The 22,483-nt window shown below is 46.6% G+C and overlaps 1 protein-coding gene across 1 annotated transcript; it reads left to right on the forward strand.

The window, feature by feature from the left end:
* Positions 1-4,354: 4,354 nt before the first annotated feature.
* LOC136153913 (uncharacterized protein CXorf49 homolog) lies at positions 4,355-7,903 on the forward strand. The gene is made up of 5 exons (XM_065916054.1): positions 4,355-5,647; positions 6,279-6,435; positions 6,904-6,980; positions 7,256-7,301; positions 7,863-7,903. The coding sequence occupies exons 1-5, from the start codon at positions 4,355-4,357 to the stop codon at positions 7,901-7,903; spliced, it is 1,614 nt and encodes a 537-aa protein (XP_065772126.1).
* The last annotated feature ends 14,580 nt before the right edge of the window (positions 7,904-22,483 follow it).

A 22,483-nucleotide genomic window follows, 5' to 3' on the forward strand; every position in this document is an offset into this window, starting at 1 on the left:
GTCCCAAACAGGATAAACCCAAGACGAAACACCCCAAGACACATATTAAACAAATTAAAAAAGATCAAACACAAAGAACAAATATTAAAAGCAGCAAAGGAAAAACAACAAATAACTCACAAGAGGATTCCCATAAGGATAACAGCTGATCTTTCAACAGAAACTCTTCAGCCCAGAAGGGAATGGCAGGACATACTTAAAGTGATGAAAGAAAATAACCTACAGCCCAGATTACTGTGCCCAGCAAGGATCTCATTCAAATATGAAGGAGAAATCAAAAGCTTTACAGACAAGCAAAAGCTCAGAGAGTTCAGCACCACCATACCAGCTCTCCAACAAATGCTAAAGGATCTTCTCGAGACAGGAAACACAGAAAAGATGTATAAACTCGAACCCAAAACAATAAACGGGATCATACTTATCAATGATTACCTGAAATGTAAATGGGTTGAATGCCCCAACCAAGAGAGAAAGACTGACTGAATGGATACAAAAGCAAGACCCCTATATATGTTGTCTACAAGCGACCCACCTCAAAACAAGGGACACATACAGACTGAAAGTGAAGGGCTAGAAAAAGATATTCCATACAAATAGAGACCAAAAGAAAGCAGGAGTCGCAATACTCATATCAGATAAAATAGACTTTAAAACAAAGGCTGTACAAAGAGATAGAGATGGACACTACATGATGATCAAAGGATCAATCCAAGAAGAAGATAGAACAATCATAAATATATAGGCGCCCAACACAGGAGCACCACAATATGTAAGACAAATGTTAACAAGTATGAGAGTGGAAATTAACAATAACACAATAATAGTGGGAGACTTGTTGTGGAGTAATTAGCCTCCAACTAATAAAAATAAAAAAAATATAGTGGGAGACTTTAACACCCCACTCACGCCTATGGATAGATCAACTAAACAGAAAATTAACAAGGAAACAGAAACTTTAAATGATACAATAGACCAGTTAGACTTAATTGATAGTTATAGGACATTTCACCCCAAAACAATGAATTTCACCTTTTTCTCAAGCGCACACGGAAACTTCTCCAGGATAGATCACATCCTGGGCCATAAATCTGGCCTTGGTAAATTCAAAAGAAAATGAAATCATTCCAAGCATCTTTTCTGACCTCAATGCGGTAAGATTAGATGTCCATTACAGGAGAAAAACTATTCAAAATTCCAACACATGGAGGCTGAACAACACGTTGCTGAACAACCAACAAATCACGGAAGAAATCAAAACAGAAATCAAAAGATGCATAGAAACAAATGAAAATGAAAACACAACAACCCAAAACCTATGGGACACTGTAAAAGCAGTGCTAAGGGGAAGGTTCACAGCAATACAGGCATACCTCAAGAAGCAAGAAAGAAGCCAAATAAATAACCTAACTCTACACCTAAAGCAACTTGAAAAGGAAGAAATTATGAACCCCAGGGTTAGTAGAAGGAAAGAAATCTTAAAAATTAGGGCAGAAATGAATGCACAAGAAGCAAAAGAGACCATAGCAAAAATCAACAAAACCAAAAGCTAGTTCTTTGAGAAGGTATATAAAATTGACAAACCATTAGCCAGACTCATCAAGAAACAAAGGGAGAAAAATCAAATCAACAAAATTAGAAATGAAAATGGAGAGATCACAACAGACAGCACAAAAATTCAAAGAATCATAAGACACTATTATCAGGATCTATATGCCAATAAAATGGACAACTTGGAAGAAATGGACAAATTCTTAGAAAAGTATAACTTTCCAAAATCGAACCAGGAAGAAATACAAACTCTCAAGAGACACATCACAAGCACGGAAAATGAAACTATAATCAGAAATCTTCCAACAAACAAAAGCCCAGGACCAGACGGCTTCACAGCTGAATTCTACCAAAAATTTAGAGAAGAGCTAATACCTATCCTACTCAAACTCTTCCAGAAAATTGCAGAGGAAGGTAAACTTCCAAACTCATTCTATGAGGCCACCATCACCCTAATTCCAAAACCAGAGAAAGACGCCAGAAAAAAAAGAAAACTACAGGCCAATATCACTGATGAACATAGATGCGAAAATCCTTAACAAAATTCTAGCAAACAGAATCCAACAACATATTAAGAAGATCATACATCATGACCAAGTGGGCTTTACCCCAGGAATGCAAGGATTCTTTAATATCTGCAAATCAATCAATGTAATCCACCACATTAACAAATTGAAAAATAAAAACCATATGATCATCTCAATAGATGCAGAAAAATCCTTTGACAAAATTCAACATCCATTTATGATAAAAACTCTCCAGAAAGCAGGCATAGAAGGAACATACCTCAACATAATAAAAGCTATATATGACAAACCCTCAGCAAACAGTATCCTCAATGGTGAATAATTGAAAGCATTTCCCCTAAAATCAGGAACAAGACAGGGGTGCCCACTCTCACCACTACTATTCAACATAGTTTTGGAAGTGTTGGCCACAGCAATCAGAGCAGAAAAAGAAATAAAAGGAATCCAGATAGGAAAAGAAGTGAAACTCTCACTGTTTGCAGATGACATGATCCTCTACATAGAAAACCCTAAAGACGCTACCAGAAAATTACTAGAGCTAATCAATGAATAGAGTAAAGGTAGAGGATGTAAAATTAACACACAGAAATCCCTTGCATTCCTATGCACTAACAAACAGAAACCAGGAGGAGATATTAAGGAAGCAATGCCATTCACCATTGCAACACAAAGAATAAAATACTTAGGAGTATATCTACTTAAAGAAACAAAAGGCCTATACATAGAAAATTATAAAACACTGATGAAAGAAATCGAAGAGGACACAACTAGATGGAGAAAGTCCAGGGTATCTGAGGTGGTTAATTTTATGTGTCAGCTTGACTGGTACACAGAGTGCCTAGATATTTAGTCAAATATTATTCTGGCTGTTTCCGTAGTGTGCTTTTCCATATTAACATTTAAATCAGTCAAATGGATAAGACAGATTTCCCCCTGATAAAGTGGGTGGGTTTTACCTAATCAGTTGATAGTCTGATTAAACAAAAAAGCAAACTTTCCTCATGCAAGAGAAGTCCTCCTGCGTGAAAGCCTTTGGACCTGGGACATCAGCTTCTTTTCCTGCCTTTAGACCCAAACTGAAATATCAACTCTATTGGTTTGGTTCTTAGGCCTTCTAACCTGGACTAGAGCTAAACCACTGGCTCTTCTGAGTCTCCAGCTAGCCACCTCACCCCCTAGATTTTGGGACTTACCAGCTGCTATAATTGAATGAGTCAATTCTTTTACACACACACACACACAGACACACACACTCCACTGAATCTGTTCTTCTAACACACTACCCAGAGTGATCTACAGATCCAATGCAAACTCTGTCATAATCCCAATAGCATGCTTTACAGAAATAGAAAAACTCATCCTAAAATTTAAGTAGAATCTAAAGAGATCCTTAATAGGGAAAACAACTTGGACAAAGAAAAAGTAGAGAACTCCAACTTCCTGATTTCAAAACATTACAAAGCTACACTAATGAAAACTGTGTGTTACTGCCATATTAACAAATAGATCAATGGAGTAAAATAGAGATCTTAGCAGTAAACCCTCACTTTTAGAAGATATGCCAGGCAGTGGACTTCCTGATAGAGGGGAAAACATAGCTTTTTTAGATCTTTGAATCAAAGCAGGGACTCTGGAGTCAGATTGCTTGGCTTCAATTCTACCACTGATCCCCATGGGCCAAATGACCGTGGGTCAGTGGCTGAACCTTAGGCTACTAATCATTAGTACTAGAGTCCTGGGAGCGTCACAAAGAACCACTACTACTTACATACAGCACTTAGAAGAGTGCCGGGCACGGGGTCTCTGCTGTATAAGTTGCTTTTCACAGATTCTGCGAAATTACCTCCCAAATGGATTTCTTGCACCACCGCCACAGAGGTTTGCCGCTAAACTCTCCCACTCTCGGAATCGTTAAGCACTTGGAGGAGGTGGGACGAGAGGCTTGACAGAGGTATACTCGCAGCGTCACATTCACCCGCCAACTCGCCAACTGCCCGGACGGCCCTTGGACTTGGCAGCAAGCCAGAGGAGGCCCTCGACCCCATTGGTTACACCTCGAGGGGACGGCCAAACAAGGCGCGTGCTGGTTGGCAGGAACCGGACCAATGAGGAGGCGGCAGGGCTGGCGCGCTGAAAACCTCGCGTCATTTGCGGCCATCTCCAGCATGCTTGACGGCGAGCTCCAGACGCCGCCCGCCACACCTGCCCTGACCGCCGCCACCGCGACCCGGTTGATAAATGGTCGCCGCCCCTGATCCGGCGGCCACCCAGATCGCGACATGAGCTCCCCAGATGATGAGGTGTCTGTTTCGGGAGCGGGTTTCGGCTCAGAGTGCGGGGAGCAGACCAGCGGCCTTGAGGCCGGCTCCATAGCCCCGCGGGGACCCGGCCCCAGCCCAGAGCCTGGGGCACCACGAAGCGGCGAAGGTGAGGGCGGGAATGGCTTCCCAGACCCTGAGGGCTTCGAGTCAGAGCGGGAGGTGCTGGAAGCGGGAGCGCCGGTGCTGCAGGGCCGCGAACGCCGGCCTGGCTCCCTGGCCGACGACCAGGGGGACGCCCTGCAGCTGGCTGACGAGTCAGTGGCGGCCATCCTGCAGCAGCTGGCCGACCTGAACGACGTGCTGGGCACCCGCAGATACCTGTCCCAGGAGAGCTACGCGGTCGGCGAAGTGTCTGCCTTGCGGGACCTCGAGGCGCGACCCCGCAGTCGAGGCGGTGCCGCCCAGAGGTGTGGGGAGGCCGCACAGGCTGAGGCTGGCCCTCTCCGGGTCGGCGGGCCCAAGGCAGGCCGGGCCTGGGGGAACCCTAAGAAAGGCACTAAGAGTAGGTTGAACGTGGCTGTGAATTGCCAGTGGCCTCCATCAGAAAGCACAGCCGGGCTGCTGTCCGACCCCGAGTCCTCCGATGAATTCAGTAAGATAGAGCGGATGAGGGTGAGCATTTATCCCAAAGACGGAGGCCAGGCCAAGCTCAACAGCCCCGAAGATCCTGGGAACACACCCAGACGCTTGCATGTCCAAGGCAGGGAGAATCTCCTTAATGTGCCAGACTCTTGCCTATCCTCGATTCCGCGAGGATTAATTTCGGTTGTGGAAAGGCAGGGCAGGCAGGGCGATGCAGGGCAGGAGGACACCTCTCCCCCTAGAAAAATGCAGAGCGTGCTCTGGGGGAAGGGGGGCAGCCTGTCCAGCTACCCGGGAGTGGCAGTAGCATCAGCTCCTGCAGCTGCCACTACAGGCAGCCTGCCGCGGCCCACTCCTAGAAGGAAGGGGGTCCAGGAGAAGAAGTCCCTTGGGGGCGTCTCCAAACCTGCCGTGGGGAGAATCTTCCCTTCCTGGGGGCAAAGAATCTCGGCCACTCCCCTGCAACCGGCCACCTTCTCCCCAATTTCTGGCATCCCGCTGCTCCGGAGGTCCAAGAAGGAGGCCTTGGTCCCTTGGGGAGCTGAAGAGTCCAAGCACACCCGTGCTGGGAAGAAACCCGTGGCTAGGCGGGCCCGGGAGTCGGTGGCAGCAATGGCGGTGTCGGGAGAAGACAACGATCCAAATAGAGACCCATTCCCAAAGGGCCAAGTGAGTAGGCCAGGCCCCTCCTCTCTCCTCACTCTTCCCCCTCCCACCCTCCCCACAACACAGGTCTTCACCCCTTGCTCCTTCTCTCCATCCCTCAGGGGTTGTCATTGGGTGACCCTCAGTCACTGGGTCATCAGGATGCCAGATTGGGGTCCTTTTACTAGGGACAAACGTTAAGGTAGCACTTTGGGTGTGCTGGGCTCGGTTTTCCACCCTTGGCCTGTTTCCAGCCTCCTCCACGAGGCTGGGGCTGGAGTGGACGGGAGAGCTGGTAGCTGAATTGATTTGCGGGGACCCCTTAAAAGCTTCACAGAGCTTCAGTGTTTAGTCGCATCACTTTCCTGAATCCTACTTGCTAGGTCTTCCCCAAACCTTCCTTGCAGGGACCCCAGGTTTCTCAGTGAGACAGTGCTGTCCCCAGCTCAGCTCTACCTGCTGACCTGGGGCTGACGGACAGAGAATGTGCTAAAGAGATCAGCCTTTCAATTCTCTTTCCAATTCCCTGCCTCAGCTCCGTCTTGAATCACATGAGCTCTCCCACACACAGGCATAGACATATAAATGCACTGGTACACACACGCGTGCACGTGCACACACACACTTCAGATTAGTGAGAAATCTGTCTTTCTAGCTGACCACTGACAGGCCATGGTCATCTTGTCCATGGGTGCATCATGGAGAACCCAGTAGCACCAATCTCATCATCAGAGGCACACAGTATTCAGGAAACTCAGAGCCCGTGGCCATGAACAAGGGAGAAGTCATGCCCAGAGGGCCTGGCCCCTCAGGTGAGTGTCCTGGGTTTTGATATGGGGGGAGGTGGCCAGGGGTGAGGGCAGAAACCTCTGTCTCTGACTCTCTCTCTCTCTCTCTCTTCTGGGGGCTCAGCCTTGCTCTCAGGACGCTTCACCCATGGGAAAAAGGGTGTCAACTCTGGGCGTAGGCTGTAGGCTATTAGCCTTTTCTGTGAAGTGCTGTTCGCCCACATTGCTCTCCCAGGTGCTGGCTGTGGCTGCCACTCTGGGAGGTTCGAACCCAGAACAACAGCCTTTGGCAACCATTGAGGTGAAATGGCTGTCCCTGAGGTGTAGGAGGGGCAGGTCCAGAGAGAAGGTTTGTGCTGCCTGCCGGGCGGAGCAGGGGACGCTTGCTGCTAGCAGAGGGTGGTACTGCCTCACCTCACGTTAGACCTGGCTTGGCACTTTGCACCTCACTGGGAACCTGGGAAGCTGGATTGTGTGTCCTTTCCCTCTCAGGTGACCGGGAACCAACTGACCATCCCCCAAGACGGAAAAGGCAGCAGCAGCCACCCGGAAGGCAGGGCTGTCCTCGGGTAATGCTTCTTCTGGCTCCTGGAAATGCACACCCAAACCCCATGGTGGGATCTGAGTCCAAGTGCAACTGATATTTGTGGGCCCCCCACCCCCATCCCATCCCCGTCCTACACCCCAGGGAGGGAGCCCACCTCCTTTCCCCTGAGGAAAGTCTTTCCCTTGCCAGTCTAGACACCTGGTTTGGGATGGAGGGCCCGGGGGAGAGGAGAGGAGGAGGAGAGGGGAGGCGGGTGTATACTAACCATTTCTCTTCCTCCTGTGTCTGCTGGCCTAGTGTCTGGTGCTACAGAGAGAAATAGACGACCTTAAGGATCAACTTGGTATGAGGAACCAGGGACAGAGAGCAGCGGGTTCTTAGTGCAGAATCGGGGTGGTCCCTTGGGGTGGGGTGGGCTGCAGGTGCCGAGGGCCTCGTAGGGATCAGCGTTCCTGTGGGGAGGAGAACCTATCAAGCCTGTCGCTGGAGCGTGCGGTGCATATTCAGCTGCGGATGTGGACAAGTAGCAAAGTACTGCGTGGACTGTGTGCACACTCTGCCAGCCAGGAAGTCCTAGAGACCTCCTTCTGATAGGACTTTAGAGATGCCTTGTTGATCTGGTGTGGCCTCTAAGAGTCTTGCTGGATTGTTTACGAGACAGTTTTTGAATGGTTTGTGCGTGGCCCCAAGCTTGAGAGCTGCTGGCACATTTTGTTTCCTTTTAGGAAATGGCTCCACATTAAATTCCGTTGGCAGGGAGTGATCAGGCCCAGAGCTCCTTGCATTGGGGCTGGAGGTATGTGCGTTTCAGGTTGCAGGGCTAGGTGTTTCCCCACCGGGACAGGCGCACAGGCTTCTATGTCCGTCTGTCTGGAGCACCTGTTTATGCCTCTCCCTGTTGCAGCCTCCATGCGGTACCTGGCTGACAAGTTCCAGATCGTTTGAAGTGAGTGTTACACACTGCATACCCCTTCCCACAATGCTGGCTGTTGAGCAGGGCTGTGGGCTGCCCCGGCTTGAGGCTCTTCCCTGACTCTGCTGTCTTACAGGTTGAGTCCAGTATCTTCCTGCAAGAGGAGCAGCTGTTACCTCCGGGGCTGGCGAGCTGTGGCCAAGCTTGCTGCCTCTCGTTCTGCCTCCACCAGGGCATCCTCTGCCCCTTGTTTTGTCCCCTCTCAGCCCAGTGTCACAGCAGTTTTTGATTAAAGGACTTCTCATGTTCTTTGTACTGCCCTTTCTCTGGGGGGTAGGGGTTGGGGGAGTGGTGGGGCAAGGCCTGGTGAGGAGCAACTCCGTATCATAGCCTGTTGCAGAGCAGTACCTCTGGCATCCTGTGGTGGGGTCTCTCGGTCAGCCTCTTCTACCATCCAGGCCATCAGGGCAACGGAGTGCCCCCAGTCTGGGTTTACTGAGGGCCTTGACTGGCCACATTGGCACATCCTCCCATTCCCCTAAAGGCCCTCTTCTAGTTCGCAAACCACCCTCCTCTGCAATTTGCCAGTTCCCATCCATTGCTGACATTCTGCCTCCCCGTTGGAAGGAACTCATGATCCCCTTAGAGAGCTCCAACCCATCCTCCTGCCTCACTGGACTCATGGTCCTACTTACCCTGACCACTCTCTTTTCCTGTTGGAGCACCCTCGATCCCTTCCCTGACTTGCCATTGGTGACTTTGCCTGCACGTGTAGTTCAGCAGGTGGAAACAGGCAGAGGTGCCCTCATCTCTCCCTTCCCAGTCTCTGCCCTCTCATTGGAGTCCCTACTGTGCGTACCATCCCCACCCCTGCCCCATTCCCACCTTGCACGCTGGAACCTGCACACAGTCCTCCTCTCCTCTTTAGCCCTCACCCCTGAGACGCAAGCGCCAATAGTTTCACTTCTCCTTCTTTGGATTCAGTAAGGGGCTTGGGCATAAAGCCTGGACCCAGTGACCTGGGGAGCAGGAGAGAAGGTACAGGGAACACAGGAGACAGGCTAGGCTCTGGACTAGAGGTCAGGAGATGCATCTGTTTGGTGCCAACCTGGGTCAGACTGCACCCTGGTAGCTAGAGATGGATGGTGGAGTCCTCAGTGTTTTCACATCCTCCCTGCCCTAGCCAGCTGACCACCCTCACCGCCAGCCTGAGCCTCTCTATACCCTTGAGTGGAAATGGGCCCATCATGCTCTATGGCAAGTGTGGTTAGTAAGTCTCTGTTCTTGCAGGGTCCCTATCAAATACCGTTTCACCAGACCCATGACACAGATCTTCCAACAAATGATATTTCCCAGAGTATCCCAGCTCAGTATCCTGGACTACATCTTTAGGGCACATGACAATGAGTCTGAACTCTGTGTTCAATTCCCCCCTCGCTGGAATTTGGGGAGCACTTTGTTTCCCTCAGCCAGCACTCCAGGACTGTGCCAGCCTGAGACTCAGAGAGACAGATCTGTGTTTAAGTGAACTGAGGGTAGGGTCGGCCTGACACCATTCCTGAAAGACCAGGGTTTTATTACACAAAAGTGGGTATGATGGTAGGTAGCACATTCAGAGTTGGTGCCTAGACATCTCTCTATGTGAATAAAAGTCAGCTAGGATAAGGCCCTTGAGGCAGAAAATGTAGAGACTTGTCCAGATTCTGTAAGGCACTGAGTGAGCTGAAGCAAGTGTTGGATCCCCGATATTCAAGGGGTATTGTTACATTCCCAAAATGTAGGAGGGGGATGATGCAGGGGTCACCAAACCTCAGGACAGGGTGTTGGGACTCTGACAGAGTTGGAGTGGCTGGAGGAGGCTCTGGATCCTACCTTGCCATTCTATGATATCTGCCAACTGCTGAGGGTGTGGATGACTGAAAATGGGAAGGGTGGCTCTGGAGAGTACCAGGGATATCGCTGCTCATCTTAGAAACAGGAGACCGCCCAACATGAGTTACTCGAGGCAGGGGCAAGAAGGGTGCCACGAGGAAGCGAATTTAGGAGTGACTGCACCTGGACAATGGGGAGCACTTCGCCCATATTCTCACGTTGATTCCCTTCCAGGCCTCTTGGCATGAGGCCAGGTGGACAGACTACGTGTGGGTGGAACAGTCAGAGACCTCATGATAAGAAAAGAACATGCGTGGGACTTACTCCTTCCACTCAGACCCCTCCCTGGAAGTTGGTCTTGATCACTTAGTTTAGAGCTGATCCAGTGGTTATTGCCTGGTAGTGTAGCCCATCTCGCTGTTGTCTGAGTGAGTAAATTTGGCAGAGACCATCCAGCTGAGGTCTCTGCCGACCGAGACATGTAGGTAAGTTGTGCCCAGGGAGAAGACCAGCACCAGCATCAGCAACACACTTGGGCAGAGAGGGGCCTGGGACTTTGGTCACCAGGGTGAGGAAGTGGAGAAGCTCATGGAAGTGGAGGTGCGAGGGTGTGAACACAATCCCTCGTTCACTTTTTACCAGGCTCCCTTCCCTCCTCTGAGCACACAGCTCAGACCAACTACCTCACTATAATGTTGCTGGAAACCTAGATATCACAGACCTTGGCTCAGCCCCAAGCCTTCCACTTCCAGTGGGAAATCCGTGGCAGGGCCTGAGGCATAGGTTAAAGAAATCCATCTGGGCGCCAGGGGGTAGGAGGAATGCAGAATCCCGGCCTCATTCAGTGCACCTTGTTGCCTTTCCCCCTTATGCCCCTTCTCCATCCTGGGCGACAGTGACAGCTGCTTTGGAGAGCCCTAGGCCCCATCCTGCCTGATTCTGCTACCTGTCCAACACCTGGGAAGGTGCTCCCTCCCCATCACATCCACACCCCACCAGCACCAGCCCCAGGTCTACCTCTTTCTCTGGACTCTTGAAGGAGATTGGCACAAACAAAGAAGGTAGAGTAGGTTAGTCCTGAAGAGGGAATCTCGGGTGGTGAGCACAGTAATTTTGCCACAAAATGTCCAAGTCCTAATCCTTGCAGTTGGCTTTTATTTTCCTTTGTGCGGTAACAGTGGGTTATGCTTGCAGATGCAGTAAAGGCTGCTACTCAGCTGACTTAATGTGAGGTGAGTCTCACCTGCATTGGCCAGATTTGCCCGGGCACACTGGGGCTGCCAGATTTTCCACCTTGACTATCCCTGGGTAACTATCCCAGTCCCTGGCCTGTCCCAGTGTTTGAATGACTGTGTTGTTCTTGGTGCCCTTGTGCTTGTGCAATAGTGAAGGCCTGGTAAGTACTGCTCAGATGCAGATGAAGAACAGACCTGTAGTTTTGAACCCCCCTTTTGTTCCAATCCAATCACTTCTTCCTCCCTAGTCCTCTTGAGTTATCTGCCAGCTTGACTTTTACAATGATGATTCACCTTTGTTTAAATTAATTGATTAGTCAATTTTCCTTTACCACATTGTATTGGTTTGCCATACATTGACTGAATCTGCCACGGGTGTACATATGTTCCCCATCATGATCCCCCCTCCCACCTCCCTCCCCATCCCAGTACACCAGCCCCGAGCATCCTGTATCATGCATCAAACCTGGACTGGCGATTCGTTTCACATTGATAATTTACATGTTTCAGTGCCATTCTCCCATAGCATCCCACCCTCGCCCTCTCCCATAGAGTCCAAAAGACTGTTCAATGCATCTGTGTGTCATTTGCTGTCTCGCATACAGGGTTACTGTTTCTTCTTTCTAAATTCCCTATATATACATTAGTGTACTGTATTGGTGTTTTTCTTTCTGGCTTTCTTCACTCTGTATAATCGGCTCCAGTTTCATCCACCTCATTAGAACCGATTCAAATGTTTTCTTTCTAATAGTTGAGTACTATTCCATGGTGTATATGTACCACAGCTTTCTTATCCATTCGTCTGCTGATGGACATCTAGGTTGTTTCCATGTCCTGGCCACTATAAACAGTGCTGTGATGAACATTGGGGTGCATGTGTCTCTTTCAGGTCTGGTTTCCTCAGTGTGTATGCCCAGCAGTGGGATTGCTGTGTCATATGGCAGTTCTATTTCCTGTTTTTTAAGGAATCTCCACACTGTTCTCCATAGTGGTTGCACTAGTTTGCATTCCCACCAACAGTGTAAGAGGGTTCCCCTTTCTCCACACCCTCTCCAGCATTTATAGCTTGTACACTTTAGATAGCTGCCGTTCTGATTGGTGTGAAATGGTACCTCCTTGTGGTTTTGATTTGCATTTCTCTGATAATGAGTGCTGTTGAGCATCTTTGCATGTGTTTGTTAGCCATCTGTATGTCTTCTTTGGAGAAATGGCTGTTTAAATCTTTGGCCCACTTTTTGATTGGGTCGTTTATTTTTCTGGAATCGAGCTGCAGGAGTTGCTTGTATATTTTTGAGATTCATTCTTTGTCCGTTGCTTCATGTGCTGTTATTTTTTCTCATTCTGAAGGCTGTCTTTTCACCTTGTTTATAGTTTTCTGAGTTGTGCAGAAGCTTTTAATTTTAATTAGGTCCCCACAGGGACAGGGGCATTAAGTATTAAAACGTTATGTTTCGATAATTACTCTAAATGTAACTGGATTTAGTTCTCCAGCAAAAGGAATAGAGTGGATGGATGGATTTAGAAAAAACACCGAAAAACAGTGCTCAACTGCACTGTTACCTACAAGAGACTCACTTCAGGTTTAAGGTCATACATATGCTCAAAACGAAGGCATGGTGAAAGGTATTCCATGAAAGTGGTAAACAAAAGAGAGCAGGAGTAGCCATACCGATATCAGACAAAATAGGCTTTAAGCCCAAAATGGTAATTTGAGACAAAAAAAAAGTCATTATATAATGACAAAGGGTGTCAGTTCATCGAGATGATACAAGGATTGTGAATATTAATATATACCCACCCACCATTGGAACACCTGTGTATATTGAGCAAATACTGACAGATCTGAACAGCTAAATAGGTAACAACACGACAATAATAGGGGATTTGAATATTCCACTTCCACAATGGATAGATTATCCACACGAGATCAACAAAAGGAAAGAGGAAATGGGCTTGAACCATACTGTAGCCCAGATGGACTTAACAGAATTATACAACATTCCATCTCACAGCAGCAGAACAAATTCTTCTCAAGGGCAAATGGAACCTCTTCCAGGATGGATCATATGATAGCTCCTGAAATATCTCTAATTAAATTTAAGAAGATTGAAACCACACCAAGTATCTTTTGTGAGTACAATGGCATGAAACTAGAAATCAGTAACAGGAACAAAGCTGGAAAATTCACAAATATCTGGATATTAAATAGCACACTCCTGAGCAACTAACGGGTCAAAGAAGAAGTAAAATGGTATATTTAAGAATATCTCGAAACAAATGAAAACGGAACCACAATGTACTACAAAAGCAGGTCTAAGAAAGAAGTTTATAATGATAAATGAATACATTAAGAAACAAGAAAGAGGGATTCTCCGTTGGCTCAGTGGAAAAGAATCTGCTTGCCAATTCAGGATACACAGGTTCATGCCCTGATCTGGGAGAATCCCACAAGCCGCAGAGCAACCAAGCCTGTGCACTACAACTATGAGCCTGTGCTCCACAACAAGAGAAGCCACTGCAACCGGGGGCCTGCACACCACAACTAGAGAGGAGCCCCCATTTGCTGCTACTGGAGAAAAGCCTGCACATCAACGGAGACCAAGCTTGGCCAAAAATAAATACATGGGAATGAAATTATATTTTTTTAAAAAAAGAAACAAGAAAGCTACCAAATAAACAACCTTGTGGAATAAGGGAAAAAAAGAAAAAGCTAAGTGCAAAGTTCGAGATAGAAGGAAACAACAAAGATCAGAGAAGAAAAAAAATTGAAATGGAGACCAGAGAATGAATAGAAAAGATCAATGTAAATAAGAGCTGGCTTTTTGAAATGATAAACAAAATTGACAAACTTGTTACTAGATTAACTCAGAAGAAAGAGTTCAAACAAAATCAGAGATGAAATAGGAGACATTACAATGACACCACAGAAATACAAAGATTGTGAGAGACAATTATGAACAGTCATACACCATCAAACTAGAAATCTAGGAATGGATAAATTTCTAGAAACATGCACTTTACCAAGACTGAATCATGTAGAAATAGAAAATACGAACAGACCAATTATGAGTAAGGAGATCAAATCAGTGAAGGCAAGAAAAACACCTCTCAGCAAAGAAAAGGCCAAGACCAGGTGGTTTCAATTGTGAATTCTACCGATCATTTAAGGAAGAATTAATGCCAGTCTTTCTCAAACTCTTCCAGAAAACTAAAAAGGGTGGAATACTTCTGAACTCATTTCACAAGGCCAGTGTTATCTGATACCAAGGTCAGAGAAAGACACTACAAGAAAACTATAGACTAATGTCACTGATGTCACTGAAATTCTTAACAAAATAGCAGACCAAACTCAACAGCACATGAAAAGAAGTATATACCATGACCAAGTGAGAATTATCCCTGAGAGGCGAGGGTGGTTCAACCTATTTAAATCAGTAAGTGTGATATACTACATTAAAAAGTGAAAACTTAGAATCATATGATCTCTTTGATATATGAAGAAAAAGCATTTGGCAAAATACATCACTTCAGGATAAAAATGCTGAACAAGTTGGGTATAGAAGGAATATACTTCAACATAATAAAGGCCAAATATGACAAGCTCAGCATCAGTATCATACTAAACAGTGAAAGGTGATGTCACACATGACCAAAAAATGTCTGGGAAATTGTTCTAGTTTAAAGGACACTAAAGAGACACGAAAACTAAATGCAATGCATGTTCTTTGATTGGAAGCAGAATTAAAATTATAGGGACAAAGGACAGTTTGGGGACACGTGGATTTTGAATGAGTGACTTCAGTAGATAATTGTATTGCTTCAAAGTTAAATTTTCTAAGTTTGAAAACTGCTTAAGATGTTGTAGCAATCAACATGTAAAAGAATGAAAGTAGAACACTTCCTAAACACCATACACAAAGATATATTCAAGATGGATTAAAGACCTAAATGTAAAGCCAGAAACTATAAAACTCTTAGAGGAAAACATAGGCAGAACACTCAATGACATAAATCAAAGCAAGATCCTCCATGACCACCTCCTAGACTAATGGAAATAAAAACAAAAATAAACAAGTGGGACCTAATTAAACTTAAAAGCTTTTGCACAGCAAAGGAAACTATAAACAAGGTGAAATGACAATGCTCAGAATGGGAAAACATATTAGCAAATGAAACAACTGACAAAGGATTAATTTCCAAAATATACAACCAGCTCATACAAGTCAATACCAGAGAAACAAACAACCCAATCAAAAAGTGGGACAAAGACCTAAATGGGCATTTCTCCAAAGAAGACATACAGATGGCTAACAAACACATGAAAAGATGCTCAGCATCACTCATTATTAGAGAAATGCAAATCAAAACTACAATGAGATATCACCTCACACCGGTCAGAATGGCCATCATCAAAAAGTCTACAAACAATAAATGCTGGAGAGGGTGTGGAGAAAAGGGACACCTCTTGCACTGTTGGTAGGAATGTAAATTGACACAGCCACCAGGGAAGATGTTATGGAGATTCCTTAAAGAAGTAGGAGTAAAACCACCATGTGACCCAGCAATCCCACTCCTAGGCATATACCCTGAGGACACCAAAATTGAAAAAGACACATGTACCCCAATGTCCATTGCAGCACTGTTCACAATAGCTAGGACACGGAAGCAACCTAGATGTCCATCGACTGATGCATGGGTAACGAAGCTGTAGTACATATACACAATGAAATAATACTCAGCCACAAAAAGGAACCCATTTGAATCAGTTGTAATGTGGTGGAAGAACCTAGAGCCTATTATACAGAGAGAAATAAGTCAGAAAGAGAAAAATAAATATTGTATACACTGATGCATATATATGGAATCTAGAAAGATGATACCAATGAATTTATTTGCAGGGCAGCAATGGAGAAACAGATATAGAGAACAGAGTTATGGACATGGGGAGAGGGGAGGAGAGTTTGAGATGTATGGAGAGTGTAACATGGAAACTTACATTACCATATGTAAAATAGATGGCCAATGGGAATTTGCTGTATGTCTCAGGGAACTCAAACAGGGGCTCTGTATCAACCTAGAGGGGCAGGGTAGAGAGAGAGATGGGAGGGAGTTTCAAGAGGGCGGGGCATATGTATACCTATGGCTGATTCATGTTGATGTTTGACAGAAAACAAAACTCTATAAAGAACGATCATCTCTAGGTCCATCCATGTTGATGCAGATGGCATTCTTTCTTTCTTTTTTATGGCTAATATTCCATTGTATGCATATATATATATATATACACACACATCTTCTTTACCCATTCTATTCCATGTGTGTATGTATGTGTGTATAGACATAGCTATATAGACATATTTATGTGTGTGTATGTATATGTATATTTATATCACATCTTCTTTATTCATTCCTCTGTTGATGGACATTTAGGTTACTTCCATGTCTTGGCTATTTTGAAGTAGTTTTCCCACACCACCTTCTGAAGAGACTCTATTTTCTCCATTGTATATTCTTGCCTCCTTTGTCACAGAGTACTTGACCATAAGTGCATGGGTTTATTTCTGGGCTTTCTACCCTGTAACATTGATCTTTGTGTCTGTCTTTGTGCTGGTACCATGCTGTTTTGATTACTGTATCTTTGTAGCACAGTCTAAGGTCAGGGAGCATAATTTCTACAACTACATTCTTCATTCTCAAGATTGTTTCCACAATTCAGGGCTGTTTGTGTTTCCATGCCATTTTGAAAATTATTTGTTCCAGTTGTGTGAAAAATGCCATTGGTAACTTAATAGGGATTGCACTGAAATCTGTAGATTGCCGTGGGTACCGTAGACATTTTGCAGTATTGATTCTTCCAATCCAAGTTCAGTTCAGTTCAGTTTAGTCGTGAAGTCGTGTCTGACTCTTTATGATCCCATGGACTGCAGAACGCCAGGCTTCCCTGTCCATCACCAACTCCCGGAACTTACTCAAACTCATGTCCATCCAGCCGGTGATGCCATCCAAACACCTCATCCTCTGTCGTCCCCTTTTTCTCCCACCTTCAATCGTTCCCAGTATCAGGGTCTTTTCCAATGAGTCAGTTCTTCGCATCAGGTGGCCAAAGTATTGGGGTTTCAGCTTCAGCATCAGTCCTTCCAATGAATATTCAGGACTGATTTCCTTTCGGATGGACTGGTTGGATCTCCTTGCAGTTAAAGGGACTCGAAAGAGTCTTCTCCAACACGAGAGTTCAAAAGTGTCAATTCTTCGACACTCAGCATTCTTTATTGTCCAAGACTCTCATCCATGCATGACTACTGGAAAAACCATACCTTTGACTAGACAGACATTTGTCGGCAAAGTAATGTCTCTGCTTTTTAATATGCTGTCTAGGTTGGTCATAGCTTTTCTTCCAAGGAGCAAACGTCTTTTCATTTCATGGCTGCAGTCACCATCTGCAGTGATTTGGGGGCCCCCCAAAATAAAGTCTATCAGTGTTTCCAATGTTTCCCCATCTATTTGCCAGGAAGTGATGGGACCAGATGCCATGATCTTCGTTTTTTGAATGTTGAGTTTTAAGCCAGCTTTTCCACTCTCCTCTTTCACCTTCATCAAGAGGCTCTTTAGTTTCTCTCCTATTTCTGCCACTAGAGTGGTATCCCCTGCCTATCTGAGGTTATTGCTATTTCTCCTGGCAATCTTGATTTCGGCCTGTGATTCATCCAGCCCAGCCTTTGACATGATGTATTCTGATTATTTAATCAGGGTGACAAAATACAGCCTTGATGTACTCCTTTCCCAATTTTCAACCAGTCCATTGTTCCATGTTTGGTTCTAACTGTTGCTTCTTGACCCGCATACAGGTTTCTCAGGAGACAGGCAAATTGGTCTGGTACTCCCATCTCAGATGATAGAGAATCTGACTGCAATGCAGGAAACATGAGTTCTGGTCCCTGGGTCAGGAAGATCCCCTGGAGAAGGGGAATGGCTTCTCGCTTCAGTATTCTTGCCTGGAGAAACCCATAAACAGAGGAGCCTGGTGGGTTACAGTCCATGGGTTTGCCAGGAGTCACACACGACTGAGCAACTAATACTTTCACTTTCACTTACTAGCATGTGAAATGAGCACAATTGTATTGTAATTTGAACGTTCTTTGGCATTACCCTTCTTTGGGATTGGACCCCATGAGCAGGATAGAAATGTAACAGATTTCTATATAATGCTTTTGTACACTGCAACTTTACTGAATTGACTTATGAATTCTGGTAGATTTCAGGTGGCATCCTTAGGATTTCCAGTGTATAGTAACATGTCATCTGCAAACAGTGACAGTTTTAATTTTCCTTTTCCATTTTGGATTCCCTTTGTTTCTTTTTCTTCTCTGATTGCCATCTCATAAAGTACTTTCTACAATTTATTAAATAATATGGGTTTATTGAAATTAATTTACACACAAAATCTAAGTGCCTGCAAACATTCTATTATGGAACCACCACTACAATCAACATAAAAAATATTTTCATCAGCTACAAAATTGTTTCATGCTCTTTGGTAGTTTAACCCCTCATCTCAAGCCCGAGACCCTGGCCATCCGCAGTCTGTTTTCTTATGTCTATAGTTTGGCCTGCTCAAGACTGTGAAGTAAATGGAATCGGGCAGTATGGAGATTTATACATTTGGATTCCTCAGAGAAAAGAACATATAGGTGACTTCTGGATGTGCAATGTACATTTATGTCACCTGAGTATAGTTACATGGGTTGATTGGTTCATAATTATTTGTGATACTGAGGGCTTACACTCTCCACAACGTGTATATGTATAGTCTGTTTAATTCATATTTAATTCAATGTAATTAACCTTTCATGTTTGGAAGGGCTATTTTATGAAAAAGCAATAGTAAATCCTTTTTAAAAAGTGAATCATCATTGTAAAAGTCAGGCTGGCAGTTACCTCAAGAGGACTAGGGAGGAAGAAGTGATTGGCTTGGAACAAAAGAGCGGTTCAAAACTACAGGTCTGTTCTTCATCTGCATCTGAGCAGTACTTACCAGACCTTCAATATTGCACAAGCACAAGGGCACCAAGAACAACACAGTCATTGAAACACTCGGAGGGCCCAGGGACTGGGATAGCTACCCAGGGATAGTCAAGGTGGAAAATCTGGCAGCCCCAATGTGCCCGGCTGGATCTGGGCAATGCAGGTGAGAGTTACCCCACATTAAGTCAGCTGAGTAGCAGCCTTTATTGAATCTGCAAGCATAACCAACTGTTACCACGCAAAGGAAAATACAAGCCACCTGTGGGGATTAGGACTTGGACATCTTTGGGAAAGATTACAGTGCTCACCACCCCAGGCCCCTCTTCAGGACTCACCTACTCTACCTTCTTTGTTTGTGCCAATCTCCCTCAAGAGTCCAGAGAAAGAGGCAGACCTGGGACTGGGGCTGGTGGGGTGGGGGTGTGATGGGGAGGGAGCATTTTCCAGGGTGATGGACAGGAAGCAGAACCAGGCAGGATGGGGCCTAGGGCTCTCCAAAGCAGCTGTCATTGTCTTCCAGGCTGGAGAAGGGGCATGAAGGGGAAAAGCAAGAAGGGTGCATGGCATGAGGCCGGGCTTCTGCATTCATCCTACCCCTTGGGGCCTAGATGTATTTCTTTAACCTATGCCTCAGGCCCTGCCACGCATTTCCCACTGGAAGTGGAAGGTTTGGGGCTGAGCCAAGGCCTGTGATGTCTATGTTTCCAGCAACATTATAATGAGTTAGTTGGTCTGAGCTGTGTGCTCAGAGGAAGGAAGGGAGCCTGGTAAAAAGTGAACGAGGGGTTGTGTTCACGCCCTTGCACCTCCACTTCCATGAGCTTCTCCACTTCCTCACCCTGGTGACCAAAGTCCCGGGTCCCTCTCTGCCAAAGGGTGGTGTTGATGCTGGTGCTGGACTTCTCCCTGAGAACAACTTACCTACATGTCTCGGTGGCCAGAGACCTCAGCTGGACGGTCTCTGCCAAATTTACTCACTCAGACAACAGCGAGATGGGCTACACTACCAGGCAATAACCACTGGATCAGCTCTAAACTAAGTGATCAAGCCCACCTGCTCCTGTGAGAGGTCTGAATGGAAGGAGTAAGTCCCACGCATGTTCTTTCCTTACCATGAGGTCTCTGACAGTTCCAGTGCACATGTAGTCTGTCCACCTGGCCTCATGCCAAGAGGCCTGGAAGGGAATCAACGTGAGAATATGGGTGAAGTGCTCCCCATTGTCCAGGTGCAGTCACTCCTAAATTCGCTTCCTCATGGCACCCTTCTTGCCCCTGTCTCGGGTAACTCATGTTGGGCGGTCTCCTGTTTCTAAGATGAGCAGCAGTATCCCTAGTACTCTCCAGAGCCACCCTTCCCATTTTCAGTCATCCACACCCTCAGCAGTTGGCAGATATCATAGAATGGCAAGGTAGGATCCAGAGCCTCCTCCAGCGACTCCAAATCTGTCAGAGTCCCAACACCCTGTCCTGAGGTTTGGTGACCCCTGCATCATCCCCCTCCTACCTTTTGGGAATGTGACAACACCCCCTTGAATATTGGAGATCCGATGCTTGCTTCAGCTCACTCAGTGCCTTACAGAATCTGGACCAGTCTCTACTATCTCTACTCCCCGAATCACATCCTTCTGCCTCAAGGGCATTATCCTTGCTGACATTTATCCACACAGAGAGATGTCCAGGCACCAACTCTGAATTGCTACCTTCCATCATACCCCCATTTGTGTAATAAAACCCTGGTCTGTCAGGAATGGTGTCAGGCCGACCCTACCTTCAGTTCACTTAAACACAGATCTGTCTCTCTGAGTCTCAGACTGGCACAGTCCTGGAATGCTGGCAGAGGGAAAGGAAGTGCCCCCCAAATTCCAGCGAGGGGAAATTGAACACAGAGTTCAGACTCATTGTCATGTGCCCTAAAGAAGTAGTCTGGGACACTGAGCTGGGATACTCTGGGAAATATCATTTGTTGGAAGATCTGTGTCATTGGTCTGGTAGAACAGTATTTGACAGGGACCCTGCAAGAACAGAGACTTACTAACCACACTTGCCATAGAGCATGATGGGCCCATTTCCACTCAAGGGTATAGAGAGGCTCAGGCTGGAGTCAAGGGCGGTCAGCTGGCTAGGGCAGGGAGGATGTGAAAACAATGAGGACTCCACCATCCATCTCTAGCTGCCAGGGTGCAGTCTGACCCAGGTTGACACCAAACAGATGTGTCTCCTGACATCCAGCCCAGAGACTAGCCTGCCTCCTGTCTTCCCTGTACCTTCCCTCCTGCTCCCCAGCTCACTGGATCCAGGCTTCATGCCCAAATCCTCTACTCAGTACAAAGAAGGAGAAGCAAAACTATTGGTGCCTGTCTAAGGGGTGAGGGCTAAAGAGGAGAGGAGGACTGTGTGCAGGTTCCAGCGTGCAAGGTGGGACCTGGGCGGGAGTGGGGATGGTACCGGCAATAGGGACTCCAACGAGAGGGCAGAGCCTGGGAAGGGAGAGATGAGGGCACCTCTGCCTGTTTCCACCTGCTGAACTACACATGCAGGCAAGCTGACCAATGGCAAGTCAAGGGAGGGATCAAGGGTGCTCCAACAGGAAAAGAGAGTGGTCAGGGTAAATAGGACAATGCGTCCAGTGCGGCAAGGAGGATGGGTTGGAGCTCTGTATCGGGGTCATGATTTCCTTCCAATGGGGAGGCAGAATGTCAGCAATGGATGGGAACCTGCAAATCCCAGGAGGGTGTTTAAGAACTAGAAGAGAGATTTCAGGGGAATGGGAGGATGTGTCAATGTGGCCAGACAGAACCCTCAGTGAACCCAGACCGGGGGCACTCTGTTGCCCTGCTAGCATGGATAGTAGCAGAGACTGACCCAGAGTCCCCACCATAGGATTCCAGAGGTACTGTTCTGCAACAGGCTCTAATATGGAGTGACTCCCCACCAGGTCTTGCCCCACTCCCCCAACCCCTACCACCCAGAGAGAGGGCAGAACACAGAATATGAGAATTGCTTTACTCAAAAACTGCTGTGAGACTGGGGCAGAGAGGGGGCAAAACAAGGGGCAGAGGATGCTCTGATGGAGGCAAAATGAGAGGCAACAAACTTGGCCACAGCTCGCCAGCCCTGGAAGTAACAGCTGCTCATCTTCCAGGAAGATACTGCGCTCAACCTGTAAAACAGCCGAGTCAGGGAAGAGCCTCAAGCCACGGCCAGCCCACAGCCCTGCTCAACAGCCAACGTTGTGGGAAGGGGTATGTTGTGTGTAACACTCACTTCAAACGATCTGGAACTTGTCAGCCAGGTACTGCATGGAGGCTGCAAATTGGAGAGGAATAAACAGGTGCTCCAGACAGACGGACATAGAAGCCTGTGCCCCTGTCCCGGTGGGGAACCACCTAGCCCTGCAACCTGAAACCCACATACCCCCAGCCCCAATGCAAAGAGCTCTGGGCCTGATCACTCCCCACTACCGGAATTAAATGTGGAGCCATT

The sequence above is a fragment of the Muntiacus reevesi genome, chromosome X, assembly GCF_963930625.1.
Source record: "Muntiacus reevesi chromosome X, mMunRee1.1, whole genome shotgun sequence".
NCBI classification, from domain to species: Eukaryota; Metazoa; Chordata; class Mammalia; order Artiodactyla; family Cervidae; genus Muntiacus; species Muntiacus reevesi.